This window comes from Pseudonaja textilis, chromosome 5 (assembly GCF_049901715.1).
Source record: "Pseudonaja textilis isolate UNSWEBS1 chromosome 5, rPseTex1.2, whole genome shotgun sequence".
NCBI lineage: Eukaryota > Metazoa > Chordata > Lepidosauria > Squamata > Elapidae > Pseudonaja > Pseudonaja textilis.
Window position 1 is genome coordinate 53,600,654 of NC_141994.1, and position 15,668 is coordinate 53,616,321.

The window sequence follows — 15,668 nt, forward strand, 5'->3', positions numbered from 1 at the left end:
GTTTTTTTTTAAGGAAGGGAAAGGGTACAAAAAGAATCACTGGAAAAAGCAACTGCCACGTTGCTCCTCTCAGCTTGGCTCGACAGACGGCGGCTGCCCTCGGGCGAATAAAGAGCGGAGGTCAGGCTACGCCGTTGTCAGAGAGGCCGCGGGCGATATTTTCGCGGCGGTTCGCAGGCAGCGGCGGGAGGGGATCCTTGAGCGGGAACAGCCTCCCGCGCGGGGAGGGGGCGGGCAGGAGGCGGCGCGGAGGGAGGGCAGGCCGGCTTCGGGAAGCGGTGCTCCGCGCTGGGACTGGTTCCTTCGCAGCCATTTTCTGTCCAACCAAACAGCCGATTTGTGGAGGGAGCCAACCAGGGCCGCACTGGAGGTTTGTGCCTGGCTCCGGCCAATGATTGCTAACCGGTTCCACTGCAGGCTCGAATGAAATGTCCGTCTCCCTCCCCGGGCTCCGGCGTTGCCGCCGCGCCGCCGCTGAGGGGACCAGGAAGTGTGGGGAGCCTAGAAAAAGCCGAGCGGAGCCCACGCCGGGCCCGCCTGCCTGCCTGCCGCTTCTTTGTGCCGCGTCTTCTGCTCTCGCCGCGAGGGGAGGGGAAGGCGAGATGGCGGCGCTGCCCGACCGGGCCCTGGAAACGCGGGGGGGGGCCCAGAGCGAGGCGTCGGCGGCAAGCCCGGCGCCTCACTCGGGGTCGCCTGCGGGACACGGGCGAGCCAAACCGTCCTCGCCTTCCCTTTTTTTTCCGCGCCCTCTTCCCGAATTGGCGGGTGGCCCCCTCCTTGCTATCGGGGGCTGCCTCCCCTTTTCTCCCGCCCCCCCAACCGGGCTCCCTTTCCCTCCTCTGGCGGAGTTGGGTTTGTTTTGAGCCGACCCGCTTTGTGTGCGCCTGGCTTGGCTCGGCCTAAAGAAGAGGGACCTCGGGGTGCGGGGTTTGCCGCCCCTCGCCGGCCTCTGCCCCGGCCCTCCGTCGCGCTGCTCCTCCGCCTTTGGGGGCTCCAGGACGGGGTCCGAGGGGGAAATGGGACGCTGTCAGAAAGGGCTCCCGCAATCCCCAGCCAGGAGATGCTTCGTCCTGCTGTCCGGGCATGGCGGCCCTAAAGGTGGGTGGGGAGCCGTGGGGCTGCTATTTATGGCCCCCAAAGCTTTATTCCTCCGCTGGGTTGTTTTTCTCTGCGCATTTATTAGCATTCAGAGGTTGCTGCTGTTTTCTCTTGTTCCGTCTCCCACGTGCGTCTGCCCGGTTGTCAAAGGGTCTTATCGCTCCCGGCCTGAAAGGATTCAACCCACCAATTCTGAGTAATTCCCTTTTCCCCCCCCTCTCCCTAAAACGTACACACAACTACAGCAGATCGGTATTGTCGGATCAGGGTTTTGTTGTTTTTTGCCAGCCAGCCAGCCTGCCTAATTTTACGGTGCACCATGTGAGTAAATGCTTGTGAAACTATGAGAGTAAAAATAGTTCATCAGACTTCTCTGGCTTATTTTTTTTTCTTTTTTAAAGGGAGGTTTCTATATTTTCCCTGGGTTATGCTGATTTAGACAGAAATTATTGGTATTAAAAGGATTTTATCCAATACACATAATGTATACTGCCTGTTAGTTCCCCAGAATTAGATATTTATTAGAAAACCCCATAGATCTAATACAGATCATCTCTGGTGTTTTGCTCATTGGTAAAGCAAATGAATAACAAAGACCATAACAGCTCAAAAGCAAATCGTGGATCTCATGCGAGATTATTCTTAAAAGTTTCAGCATAAATCATTTGCTGAATGACAAAATATGTACAAATTAATCTGTCTGTACTTGGTTAGACTTGAGACTAATGCAGGTAGTCCTCAACTTAGTGACATTTAGTGACAATTCAAAAATAATGGCACTGAAAAAATTATATGACTGTTTCTCACACTTATGGCCGTTGTAGTATTCCTATAGTCACATGGTAAAAATTCAGGCACTTGCCAATTGAATTGGTATTTGTGATGGTTGTAGGATCCCAGAGTCATGCAATCACCTTTTGTGACCATCTGATAAGCAAAGTCAATGTGGAAGCCAAATTCACTTAGCAACTGTGTTACTAACTTAATAACTGCAGGGATTTACTTAACAACTGTGGCAAGAAAGATCATAAAATTCTCCAAACTCACTTAACAAATGTTTCAACAACATAAATTTTGGGGTCAATTCTGGGTGTAAGTTGAGGACTACCTTTATATGCTTATGTGACCCTTGTTCCTTTTTTGCCCCCTAAAATACTGACCTCCCAACACACACAAACATCCCCATATGTTTTTGCAATTAATAACATTCCAAACATATAAAACTAACTAATTGCATCATTTGTCAAGTATCATTTTAAAAGGACATAGAAAACTGGAAGGGACAATAAATAGAATTAGTAATAAGCAATGTACATTATTGTCTTTTTAAAAATATGTGTACTTTTATATAGAATAGATTATTTTGTTAATGCACTGAAAAGACAGCTTGTGTTAGTTTGCCTAACATTGCAATTCTATATATAAATTCATGATACATTTGAAAGAAGATCAAAGATTGATTATCTTTGTAATGTTAAGTATAATTGACTGATGAAATCTATAGGTAACAGTGCATAGGATTAGAACTTTAATGTCTCAGATCTAATTTTTCAAAGTACATTTCTCAAAATATAAAAATGGTTTCCCTATTGAATTGCAAAATAGAAATTTAATAATTCTATTATAAAATAAGATTTATAAAAATATGATAAGTACTCTTGGCACTTTCAGATGTGACAGCTGATTTTAACACATCTTGAAGACTTGAGTAAGGTTACACTAGACAGGACTTGACTGTACTAGGAAGGCCCAGGATTGCAAGCTAGAGAAATTGGAAAAATAATATCCCAGAGGGATGCCATTTTTCTAATGATAGGGCTACATAGACTATTTTATAATAGTCTATGTAGCCCTATCCAGAAGTATTATCTGCATCAGATCACAACCAGTCCTGATAATAATATGTCATGGTTTGTTGACATTTCTTCTTGCTGCTATGATCTTATCTTCACTCTTTCCCTATTGACTGTAATCACTGAGGTGGACAGGCTGGATCCTTTGCAGCCATTCTCTGAGCAGAGACATAGGCAAGTGTGCCTGGGACTACGTTAGGGATACCAACAGAGAACTCTGGTACAAATGTCTGGCTCTTGTCAAGCAATCCAAAGCAGTTTGTTCAGTGGTCTGGTGCTGTATCCCTCTTCAGTTTGCAAGGGAAGGACTGTAGTAATTTGGCATGTGATGAAAGCAGCTCTTTAACTGAATGCCCATCCCTTTCAGCCCACTTTCACACTCCTCTCTAGGCACCCTTTGAATCACAGGGTGGCTATCTATAAGCCTCTTCCTACTTCCATCCACTTTGTCTTCTTCAAGTATGAACTACTGAGAGCAGAAAGCCCTTTCTAAGGTTAGATTAGTTTTATTCCAATATTGGCTAAGTAATACAGCAGTAGATAATGTTTCCCGGGGTGGTGGTGGAATTGAGATTATTTGTATTGCTTTTCAAATAATAACAAAAAAGAACTAAGACAGATATAGTGATGGAGATACATAAATTTTCAAAGAGAAGGAATCACTCGCCACACAAATTATTAAGCTATTATGTAACATCATTATAGTCCTTATTTATGGAAGTGGCAGTAATTCTCTTTGAAATACAATTTAATGCTTCTTGAAGTGGCGCCAAAGCATGAAATATTTACACACAGAGAAACAACACTGTTTGTAAAGAATAGATCATTGCCTAATGAACAGTGGCACCTTATTGGACAGAACTGAATGCACCAAGAAATGCTCAGTTATTTGAAATAGTGGAAAATTAATTATATGTAAGTCTTTAACATTTGATATGTGTTTGATAACTTCTGAAATACTTCAGTTTGTATAAGTGCCCTACAAAAGAATAAAGTAGGTTGTCTGGGGATGATAAAATAAATGCCATACCATTATACATGAACAATAGTATCCCGGTATGCTAAAACAATTTAGCAGATAGATTGAATTGAATAACAAGAAATGCAGTGGGAATTTCTTAATATACTTGAAAGTTAAAGTTCAGGTACAGAAGATTATTGATGCCATTCATCATGGTAATAATGTGTATATATAGCCAATGTTCTGTTCAATAATGTTATATTATTGTAGATGGATGGTGATAATTCTACAACAGATGCTTCACAGCTGGGAATTGCTGGAGATTACATTGGTGGTAGTCACTATGTGATCCAACCTCAAGATGGTAAGTAACATGTTGAATAGAGTGTATTGATTTTTCAATGGTTTGAATTGACCGTTCTCTCCGTTCTTGATATCCATTTCTGTTTAAAATGGCTTTTTCTTTCTTGTACAGGAGGCTGAAGGGAAAGATATAAATGATTTGTTTTAGTGTCTAAATTAAAATGTTGTAAAAACCTGAAGACTGCATAAAAGACTGCATAAAATTAGTACAAGAATAGCATCTTGGTCATAGGCTGAGCATGACCATCTTTGATATAAGTTATGCCTCAGGCTTAATATTGCTGGTGGCGTTAGGCTAGTAGCATTCTTAGAATTTTGAAATGTTGTGCAAAAATATGAAATAAAAACTAGTATTCTTTAAAGTACTTAAAGAATAATCCGGGTAGTCCTCGATTTATGACCACTAGCTTATCAAACGTTTGAAGTTACAAAGCACCTTTATGGAGGTACTTACAATCCAGATCTGAAGGTTCTGATGGCCACCCCTCTCCATCACTTGACTATATTTTGGGTGCTTAGCAACTACCGCCATTTGCAGAGTCCCACAGTCCCTTGATGTGTTCTATGACAATTTTGCCGTAAACCAGTTTTCAGCAAAATCACACCCATAGCGAACCAGTGATTTGCTTAACAACTGCAGCGTTCACTTAACAATCACCCCCCAAAAGGTCATAAAATCAGTCACTTGTGTGACCCAATTTACAACCATCAATGAGCAGACTCCATTACTGTTGTAACTCAAAGACTATGTATAATAAAAGGCTAATATAAAGTAAGTGGTACGTTTTTCAGTTGAATATCAGAGCATTGATTAATGTTCCTGATTATATAATTAATGTTTATATGTGTTTTCTTAGATACTGAGGATAGCATGAATGATCATGAAGACACAAATGGTTCCAAAGAGAGTTTTAGGGAACAGGATATATACCTTCCTATTGCAAATGTGGCAAGGATAATGAAGAATGCTATACCTCAGACAGGAAAGGTAATATATGTGAAATAAATCTTTGATAGCATTCAATATTTTAAGTACAGATTAGGGATGTGATATTGCTTTTTAACATTTGAGTCGTCAGTTTCTGTTAAATGTCTGAAAAAACATACCTCCCTCTATCTGCCTGCTTTGTTTTTGTATTTTTGACATGCTCCATTATTATGCCTTTTTAATATTTTTATTATGTTTTGGAGGGGGTTGTTATAATGTTTATCTCTTTGGAAAAATGGTAATTTAAAAATATTTTAATGTATATTATGTATATTTTAGATTGCTAAAGATGCGAAAGAATGTGTGCAGGAGTGTGTCAGTGAATTCATCAGTTTTATTACATCAGAAGCAAGCGAGAGGTGTCATCAAGAGAAACGGAAGACAATAAATGGAGAAGATATTCTCTTTGCTATGTCAACTCTGGGGTTTGATAGCTATGTTGAACCTTTGAAATTGTATCTGCAGAAGTTTAGAGAGGTTTGTAATTCTATTTGCAACTGTTTCATTGTAGGTTTAAATATAGTTGTATATAACAGGAAAGATAGCTGGATAATTTGTATGTGTTACTATTGGAAAAGAGAATCAGTTTTTACCTGTACTGTAGTGTTTTGTAAAGATTTCCCTTTACTATACAAATGTATAAATGTATAGTAGAAAAAAATATTCCTATTGTTCATATCTCATGGATTTGGGTTAATCAACAATTGCAATTAACATTGTATAATTTAATGTGTTAGGTCCTGAGAAGAAAATGGATAAAAATCTCCACAAAATCAAAGTATATAAATTTTGACACAAACAACCTTTCTTCTCTTCCCCTCTTATTTGCATTGTTGTGTTGTGGAGGGATCTGGGCTTTTGTGGCCTTCACATCTGTTTTACTTCTACTTTGTTTATCATAGTGATAAGAATGAACAGAGTGGGGCAGAACTGATAAATAAGCATCAGGGAGATGGTGCTTATTGTCGCAGTTTCTGTAAATAGCTATTCATAGCAAGCTGGAAGACAGAACTTCACATCAGCCTCTGGTTAAGACAGACTGAGCTGGCAGTAGTATGGGAAAATTCTTCAAAACATCTGCCTAATTTGCCATTTTGTCCAAGAAGCTTAGCCAGAAAATCTATTATGAATATTTAATATGATCAGTGGTAAAGCAAAATCAACAGGCTCCTAATAGGTCTTTTGTACAAGAGAGAAAGAGAGATTTCCAACTTATTCAATTGTATTGTAAATTGCTGAAATGTATGAGTTATATGTAAAACATTACTGTTTTTCAAGGCAATGAAGGGAGAAAAAGGCATTGGTGGAACAGTTACCACAGCAGACGGCCTTAGTGAGGAGCTCACAGAGGAAGCATTTAGTAAGTACTGTATCACTAATAGTGACTGGTGCAGGTGTGATAATTGTTGCTTGATATATACAGTTAAATAGACTTGTTAATTGTATTGAATTATAGCCAGTATTTAGGTGACAGTTTAATGGCAAAGTACATACAGTCATAAAACATTGATGCTACATGTAAGTAGTCCTTAGGTTAGCGCAAAGTCATGTGACTTCATCATTTAGTGATAGCAATCCCAGCTATCATTTCCAACTGCCATAATAATTCTAAGTTCCACAGATCATTAAGATGAAAGTGGCAGGAGTCCCAGGTAAGTAGCATGGGTAGAGGGGGAGACCCAGCACAGGCTGCTCATAAGTCCAGGATGGCCAGGACTGGAATCATCTGTGACCTTCCCTTCCAATTTTCACATTATCACTTTGCTTGTGGGAAGCTGGCAGGGAAGGTTGCAAATGGCAATCACGTGACCGTGGCTCCCTGCAATGTTATAATTGTGAGCCAGGTGTGATCAAGTGATTGCAGAGAAGCTGCAGTACCAGAACTTTGAGGATTGGTTGTACATCCATTTCTTCAGCACTGCTGTAATCTTGAACAGTTCAATGAACAAATGGACACAAGCCAAATATTATTGGTAGTTTGTTCATGAATCCTTGAAAACAAATTTGAAACTAAATGAACTAAGAATCATATTGAGTTATACAATTTTTGAGCAGGATTTCATGTTGACGTACTTTACGTGTTGTCATCACTATAAATGATTTACCACTGAGGAGAATTTCCATTCAAAATTATATGTCACAGTATAACATATTTTGATGCATGAAGATTTACCGGTATTCCTTAATGAAAACACAGAGACAAAGCAATTCTGCTGCTGCCGGTGGATTATTTATTGAAGCATATAGAAACAATGATATTTTTTCTAATAGCCCTAATTCACAAGTAGTAGTCTTTGATCTCGTCAATATTTTTATTTATTTGAAATAGTTATATCCTGTCCATATTCAGAGAATCTCATGATACTACTATGTAAATTAAATTGAAAATTAATTTGAAATACATGATTGTTTACCTGAAACTTGATATACAGTAATAGTGGTGTAATTTACCTAAAACTAACCATGCATTCTTATTGTAAGACAGAATTGTTTTAATAAAAGTTTCTGTAGAAAACAAAATGGGTTATGTTTAAACTATGCAGAGTTCTGATGTCTCACAAGAAAGATCCCATTGTAAAGACATTTTTAAAGCATTCTCTGCATTTTGGTAACAGGTGTGTGTCTCTTGCATAGAGTTCATTGAGCTTATAATTAAATATCTTCCACTAGTTTTGAGCTCTGCATTTTTTCCAGTAGAATACAGATGCTTTTGAGTGCCTGAAGATAATTATTAATTGTACATACTTCTGGAAGTTAGAAAGTAGAAAACCTAATCAGGCAGGAAAGGAGGAATTCTCTGATAAAACTTTATCACAACAGAATTGCATTAATTGCAGTTGTTTTCTTCACTGAATTATATTCCAAGTATTGAATGACTGTTTAACAAAAATCCTTATACTGATTAGAGGATCGTTTGAATGCAAATCAAAGCATGCGTAGGCATTGCTGATAGAAGCTTACTTTCCTCTCTCCCTGTTGCCCAAAAAGGTTCGTCTGAAGGTCAAGTTATCCTCCTGAATGAGAGGAAGAATATTTGATAGTAAGGCAGAGATCTTTATATAAACAACATAAAAAATAGGTGTCTAATTTTTAATAACATGCTCTGTCTCTCCTGCAATACAAACATATTCAAGTAGCCCTTGACTAGTTCGTTTAGTGAACGTTTGAAGTTACAATGGTACTGAAAAAAGTGATTTATGACCATTTTTCAAACGACTGTTGTGGCATCCCAATGATCAAAATTCAGATACTTTGCAATTGACTCATTTTTTATGGTTGTAGTGTCCCAGGGTCATGTGATCAGGGTTTTGCGACCTCCTGACAAGCAGTCAATGGGGAAGCCAGATGCACTTAACTATATTACTAACTTAATTACTGCAGTGATTCACTTAACATGGCAAGAAAGGTCGTAAAATGGGGCAAAATTCACTTAACAAATGCCTCACTTAGCAACAGAATTTTTGAGTTCAGTTGTCATAAGTGGGCAATTTTAACCTGTATTTTATTAGAATTTTTAAATGCTCAGAGAAACTTTGGGAGTAGATTGGTGGAGGATAGAACATGCAGTAGCAAGTATGTGAAACTTAATGACTGAAGTTAGTAGACCTGTATATTTGAAACCATGCTGTTTTGCATTAGATCATGAGTGTCAAACCCGCGGCACCACATTGCCGTCACGTGACATTTTGTGACGTTTCCCTATTTGTGGATCTGGGGTGGGCGTTGATGCATCCAGCCTGTGGGCCGCCAGTTTGACACCCCTGCATTAGATGGAATTTGCCCTGTTGAGCTGATCAGGTTTTTATTTGTTTTGTTTTGTGTCTGTGTTATTAAAAAAATATTTGCCATAGACAAACAAGTATAAAAGCGGATGGAGAACCTTTGCGCACGCATTCCCATTAAAGTACAGCGATCAATGTTCTTTAAAACAGTCGTGCTTTAAAAAACTGAAAATATTAATATGCACTGTAAAGAATCAATCTGACTTCCAACTGTAAGATGAGACAGTTAATATATTAATGTTTTTATTCATACTACTGTGTATTTTTATCTTCCAAATTAGTTTACAGTTGAACTCTCAATTTCTTGTTAGGAAGGTCTAACATTCATCTGGTACTATCAGGTTTCAGTTTGAGTACATATTAGTGAAAGATCAGATTTGATACTGTTTAATAGCAGATATTTAACTTGGATTTGGTATTTAATTTTACATGAGCAGAAATTTTCTAACAATGCTATTTTTCTCATGTAGCTAACCAGTTGCCAGCAGGTTTGATAACCACAGATGGCCAACAACAAAATGTCATGGTTTATACAACATCCTATCAACAGGTACAGCATTTCCTCCCCCCCACCTTTAATTCCTGTTAAATATTTCCATTTTGGTATCAGTACAATGCAAAAGTGGTTATTGCTAAGATCACTACAATAGATCTCATAATGTGTTTCTGGATTGATTTTTGAAATTAATGTGTATTTGTTTTCTATGTCCTAGATTCCTGGTGTTCAGCAAATTCAGTTCTCATGACTTGGAGAAGGCTTTAGAGACGTAGTAAATATGAACAAGGATTGCTAAAGGAAAGAGAACTTGAATATGAATTGGCTAGTGAAGAAAGGTCACTTTGTATATTCAATAGTTGTAATGTAGCTTCCTGAGGCTTCACTAATTGAGATGTGAACTCTGATTCAAACCTTTTTTCATGAGTGATTTTAAAAGAAATTGGATTTTAAAGGTATTAAAATATTTTTTTTGTTTTGTACAAGAGTTTGTTGCTCTGTATAACTCCTATATGCATTGTATATTGCAATTTACTACTGTCAAGAGATTTGTAGACAGTTTCTTATTTTCATATTGAATCATGTTACTTTTGTAATTCAAGTAAACAGCTGGGTTTAATTCACGTTTACCCTTTGAATAAAACATAAGGGTACAGTTCATTTTGAATGCAAGTTGCCTTTATTATAAAAATTGAGATGACCTTTTGTTTTGTATCTGTCTTGCATGAGTTGAATTAAATATTTATTAATATTTAACTTGAATTTCCTCAAATGCCCACAGTTCAAAATAAGTGCTCCCAGTACTTTTAATATAATACTTTAAATAATGGGAATCTAGAAGTAACCAATCTTTGGATCCTAGCATTATAACCTTGGGTCATGGTCCCTGGGAACTATTTTGCACAAGCTGTAAAAGAATGAAGGTGGGTTTGTCACAAACTGTTGTCTTGTATGCAGAATTAGTTCTGTGGATTGTCTGGTACCCAGTATCAGTGTTAACTGTATCTGGTAGTGCAGTCCCTGTTTTGCAACAATTAGAAGTATATGTAGTAAAAGGTTATTTTTGGTTGATCTTTGAACTAGGGATATTCATCTTGCTACTTTTGAAATAAATTCCTTTTAATTTATGATTTCTCTCCAAAGAAACCAGATTCTGTTTGAATGGTATTTTTATTGTCAGATTACCTCTTTAACATCTTCATAGTCATGATGTGTGGCAACTCCAATCTTAAATTACTGTGGAAGTAAAGAGGGACACATGTATTTCCAGGGATGTAAATGGAAGGTCTGAACATCGATTTGGCTGTTTCCTGTTGCTGCAATAAATTTTAAGATACCTTAAAATATTGTGATTTGTAGAATGATAAAAGTGAACAGATGCCACTGAGAATTTAAGAATAAAATTGCTGATCAGCAAAGCTTTGTCCTGCACAATATCGGACAACAAAGCAAAACAGCTGCTGATTTCTAAACCATGAAGAGAGAAATGTGAAAATCTGATGCCCATCCCTCCATGGAAACTGGTCTCTATTTTAAATCATGATGGCAAAAATCGTCGGAACACACTCAGCTAACACATTCCAGTAGCATTTAACATTGGAAAAAAACAAACCTCACATAATTTTTGCTCAGAAGCTACATAGTCCAAGATGTCTGTGGAGATTCTTGGTCATCCAGGTCATGGTTGTCCCAAGGGTGCTTTTTCAGGAGGCAACTGGACTTCGTTATTACTTTGAAGACGTTTCACTTCTCATCCAAGAAACTTTTTCAGTTCTGACAGGATAACGGGGAATGGAAGGATGGGTCCAGTTGCCTCCTGAAAAAGCACTTTTGGGATATAATCCAAGATGATTTCTTAAAAAAAATAGCACCAACAGAGAAAGCATCTCATTTGCAACAGGTTAAGGAAAATTAATAAGAATTTTTGTTTTCAGAAAGCTGTAGATATGGTGCAATAAAAATAATTAGTTGTGAGAATCTGAAAAGCTGCTGGAAACTTGGAATGCAAATTGCCAGATTAATTTTCTAGAAAGGTGTTTTTTTTTTTGACTTGGCTGTCAATGTTATGATCAGAATTAACTTATGATTCACCTCATATGAAATCAAACTGATGAAGGGATTTGGAAAAAAGGTGAATGATTACCTTTCAATAAAGCTTAAGTTATTGGATTGTGCAAAACAAGTCTTAAATGAAATTAAAGTGTAGCAACCCAGTAAAGAGACACATTTATGAAGCTACCACAAGTAACTTTTGATAAACAAGCTTGCATATATGAATTTGAAGGGCAGTTTTTAAGACAGTGAAGATGCAAATCCACTTGTAGCAGCAGAAACCACTTGATTATTTTGAGCCAGTTACTTTCAGCTCAATTTACTTCACAAGGTGGTAAAGGGAGAAAAATTATACTCCCTTGAATTCTTAGAAGGGCAGGAAATCTTTAGCATTTTATTGGTTCTATAGATAAACATGGGCTTTGTGATAAAAATAACTATCAGGATCTCTATCCACAGTAGCTTAATTAGATTTGTTCACATGATTCAGACAAATAATCAAAGTTTTATTACACTTAAAAATCAACCCCACATATCTTACCTTGTTTTCCCTTGCACTAAAGCCAAAATAACATAGTGCAAGATTTAGCTTCTTAGAACACTAAAGTCTGCAATGCGAATATATGAAATGTTTATTTCTAAATGTAATTATTACCATTGAAAGCTGCATTGATTTAACTAATACCACAGGTTTTAAAAAAACATTAGGACAAATCATTTTATTACAAATAACAATGCTACTTTTATTATAGAAAATATTGGATTTCTCTCAAGACATTTCAGCTGCAGATCATAAGACCATAAATAGCTGGCTTTAACCATCACTTCAGAATTCCAGTTAACTGGTGTTATTTTTGTTAAAGACTGATTTACTGGTTCAGCCTACTTCAAAATTATGGTCAAATATTGCTATATAAATCATACATAACAATGGCTGCATTCAGATGGTCACATTACTTTAGTAAACAGACAATATGAGCTATTTTTCCTCATTCTTATATATCTTACTGAATAATTATACTCAGCATTTTTACAACACTAAGTACTGTACTTTACTCAATAGGTCAATGGGGAAAATGTCAATGGGTGTATTCCATTTTACCAAACCCAGCATATGAGTATACGTTTTAGAACAAACCAGTGTATGAAACCATAAAGCTGATTTCCATACTTCGATTTTATTCTAAAACTGGTAAGCAGTTATTTGAAACTGCAATCCCTATACATAGGCAAAAGGCTTATTTGTATCAGCTTATTAAATACATATATGACCTTCTGAACCATCCAAATTTTTATTCACACGCCATGTCACAAAACTGAAGTTGAACTGATGAAGTAAGGAATAAATAGCAACAGACTTACATTTATAAAGATTGATACTAAGTCTATTATTGAAATTGGAACAGGATGGACTAATTTATACAAGATGTTATACATATATTTACAAAGGCAAGCAAAAAAAAACCCCAACAAAACAACAACCAGTTTCCCAAACAGTCTGATTTTATATATATTTTAAATGAACTTAGGTTGACCCATTTATCCAAATATATTGATACTTCTTAAACAGAATATGCTTCAAATATAACTTTATAGTTGGATGAAATACATTTTAAGTGCTATTAAGAGAAGCAGGCTGCAAAAATAGCTAGACATTGTATGGGTGAGGCTACTAAAGAAATTACACACTTGTTACTAATCTAGTTCCGTATATGGGAAACTGCTGAATTGTGGTTAAATCATAATAGCCTATTGGCATAAACACATGTACACTGAATCTCAGGTCTGAATTAACACCACAATTTTACCTTTGGTAATCATGACATACTCTTAAAACAAGTGCAGGAATATATGAACTCAAAAGTGCAAAAATACTCACAGATATACTCAACAGATCATATTGTTAAGTAAGGTATCTACAATCAAAAAGTTATTAATAGCCATATAATTCTTACATTGTCACAGTAGGCCTCCTAATTCAAAAAAGTTATACAAAACAACACACTACAACTACGTTGAGTGAGTTCTTAAAGGTACTTCTCTTTGACCCTGTGACCACTGGGCTATCTGGATTCAATCCAGAGTTGGAAGTATGTGGCAGGTAAAGTGAAAGGAAGCACATTTCTTATGACAATTCAAGGAAGAGCTTAAATTCTAGCATCTAAAATGGACCTTCTCAGGAAATACTACCTTCAACTTTGAAGAATGTATTTATAGATTTCTGAAGTTTCCATTTCACAGTACTAGTTTAAAAAATCTAATGTTAGCTTGAGTGATTTTTAATTGCTAAGAGCAACCAGAATTGTATGACTGTAACATACATTTTCTCTGGTGTGTTGTTACGTACTTGCCTTAGAAAAAGGTACATATCATAAGGTGCATGAAAGAGTATGTTGGTTTCACTCTGAGTATCTGTATTATTATGCCACAAATAGACAGTGTTGTATAGGTAGTATAACTGACATCCCATCCCACCCTCTTTATATCCCACTGCCAATATTTGTCTCAGGAAAAAACTCAGTAAGCAAAGTTACTGTCAGCTGACTAACATACACAAAAGTTTGTTGATGGAACTTGTTCCTAGTATGATTTGATTGCTTTTTGTACCCTACGACTATCATTAAGTGTTGTACCTTATGATTCTTGACTCTTGACTAATGTATCATTTCTTTTATGTACACTGAGAGCATTTGCACCAAGATAAATTCCTTGTGTGTCAAATCACACTTGGCCAATAAAGAATTCTAATCTAATTCCTTCTTAGAGAGTAGCCAGTAAAAAGTGCTACTTAATTTATGAACAATTCAAAAAAGCTTTTTAAAAAATAGACCACTGTAGGTTTTTTTAATGGCATTACAGATTGTGCTGCATCAGTATGATTATTGTAAAATTTTAGAATTCTACTATCTTAGGGTGGCTTTCTCCACCTGCCTCTCTCCTGATTTGTTAGGACTAGAGCTTTTAGCCACTATTCTGGAACTTTCAGTCCCCACACATCTGAGGTTACAAACCCCCTGTTCCCATCCATCCAACTTTTTGTCACTGTTATTCAAATATCTCCAGAAGTTATTAATAAGTATTGGAGATAAAATTGGGGGAGTTGGATCCTAATTCTATCCAAACCATGAATTCACTGGGATTATGCTAAGCCATTTTGTGGAAGCTGTAATGGTTTGTTTTATATTAAGCCATAAACCATGCAAATCACAGTGACTTAATTCATATATCATAAGCAGTAATTCATACATCCAACCATCTCATGGTTTATTAGGAACTAAGCCAAAACAGACTTTCTTCAAATGAATTTCTCCCAGTTTCTCTACCTAAAAATGGGTTACAACATCTCAAAGATGTTTTGTAACTGTGAACATGGAATGATAGTAAAGCATTAGTATTACCATAATCCACTTTAAAACTGATCCTTGCAGATCAAGTGATTCCCATCTTAATTCTTATGCATTGATGGAAAACTGAAGTGCAAAATACTCATTCTATTGCACATATGCACTAAATCAGGTTTCAAAATAGAGATTATTTTTTTTAAAAAAATCATTTTATTTAGATGCCAAAGGATGCAATCCACAGGAACCTGTATAAGGTCCATACAAATTAATGTAAAAAGCACTACTGTTCATAGAAATATCCCTGTGGGATGCATCATTAAGCTCTATTTACCACCTACATAATATACTGGCACAATTTAGCCACTTTATGCTATAATATGATAAACAATTATTCATGTACAAAATCGCATCTAAATGCCTCTATTTGATACACTTGTGTGCTTAGGAATAGATTAACATTCCTTGTAAGTGCTTCATACACATTTTTGCTACATAAGGTGGTAGATAAAAGTGCACACTGGCATTCTGAACTTAAGTCTAGATTATTACTTTTTGGTGCACTTGCACTATTTTGCTGTCTCGTGTAGAAAAACTGTGAAGGGGAAATGAAGCATCTGGCACATTAGTCATAACATGATTAAGATAAAAATGTTATAGAAGTCCAATGTGATGATAGGAAACTAAGGCAATTAGCAAAATAAAACCCCAAGCCTTTGAGGAAACTCATGAAA

At 36.8% G+C, this 15,668-nt stretch overlaps 1 protein-coding gene across 4 annotated transcripts; it reads left to right on the forward strand.

Annotated features, from left to right (window-relative positions):
- Nucleotides 1-133: 133 nt before the first annotated feature.
- Nucleotides 134-10,885, forward strand: NFYB (nuclear transcription factor Y subunit beta). 4 transcript variants are annotated; one of them, XM_087934894.1, is made up of 8 exons: nt 1,110-1,419; nt 3,319-3,445; nt 4,183-4,276; nt 5,133-5,263; nt 5,543-5,740; nt 6,542-6,623; nt 9,516-9,595; nt 9,759-10,885. In XM_087934894.1, the coding sequence occupies exons 3-8, from the start codon at nt 4,183-4,185 to the stop codon at nt 9,789-9,791; spliced, it is 618 nt and encodes a 205-aa protein (XP_087791020.1). In that variant the 5' UTR covers nt 1,110-1,419; nt 3,319-3,445; the 3' UTR covers nt 9,792-10,885. The 4 variants fall into 4 exon arrangements, with proteins under 4 accessions (XP_026582513.1, XP_026582523.2, XP_026582504.1 ...); XM_026726728.2 differs by lacking the exons at nt 1,110-1,419; nt 3,319-3,445 and adding an exon at nt 134-370; XM_026726738.2 differs by lacking the exon at nt 3,319-3,445 and having other exon boundaries at nt 468-1,419.
- The last annotated feature ends 4,783 nt before the right edge of the window (nt 10,886-15,668 follow it).

What these genes read in the sequence shown, in the direction of transcription:
- NFYB (XM_026726738.2), top strand. Translation starts at nt 1,084, where the DNA reads ATGGCGGCCCTAAAGGTGGGTGGGGAGCCGTGGGGCTGCTATTTATGG. An exon ending in TGTGATCCAACCTCAAGATG is followed by an intron (nt 4,277 to 5,132) that starts GTAAGTAACATG and finishes GTGTTTTCTTAG; the next exon opens with ATACTGAGGATAGCATGAAT. An exon ending in CTATACCTCAGACAGGAAAG is followed by an intron (nt 5,264 to 5,542) that starts GTAATATATGTG and finishes TGTATATTTTAG; the next exon opens with ATTGCTAAAGATGCGAAAGA.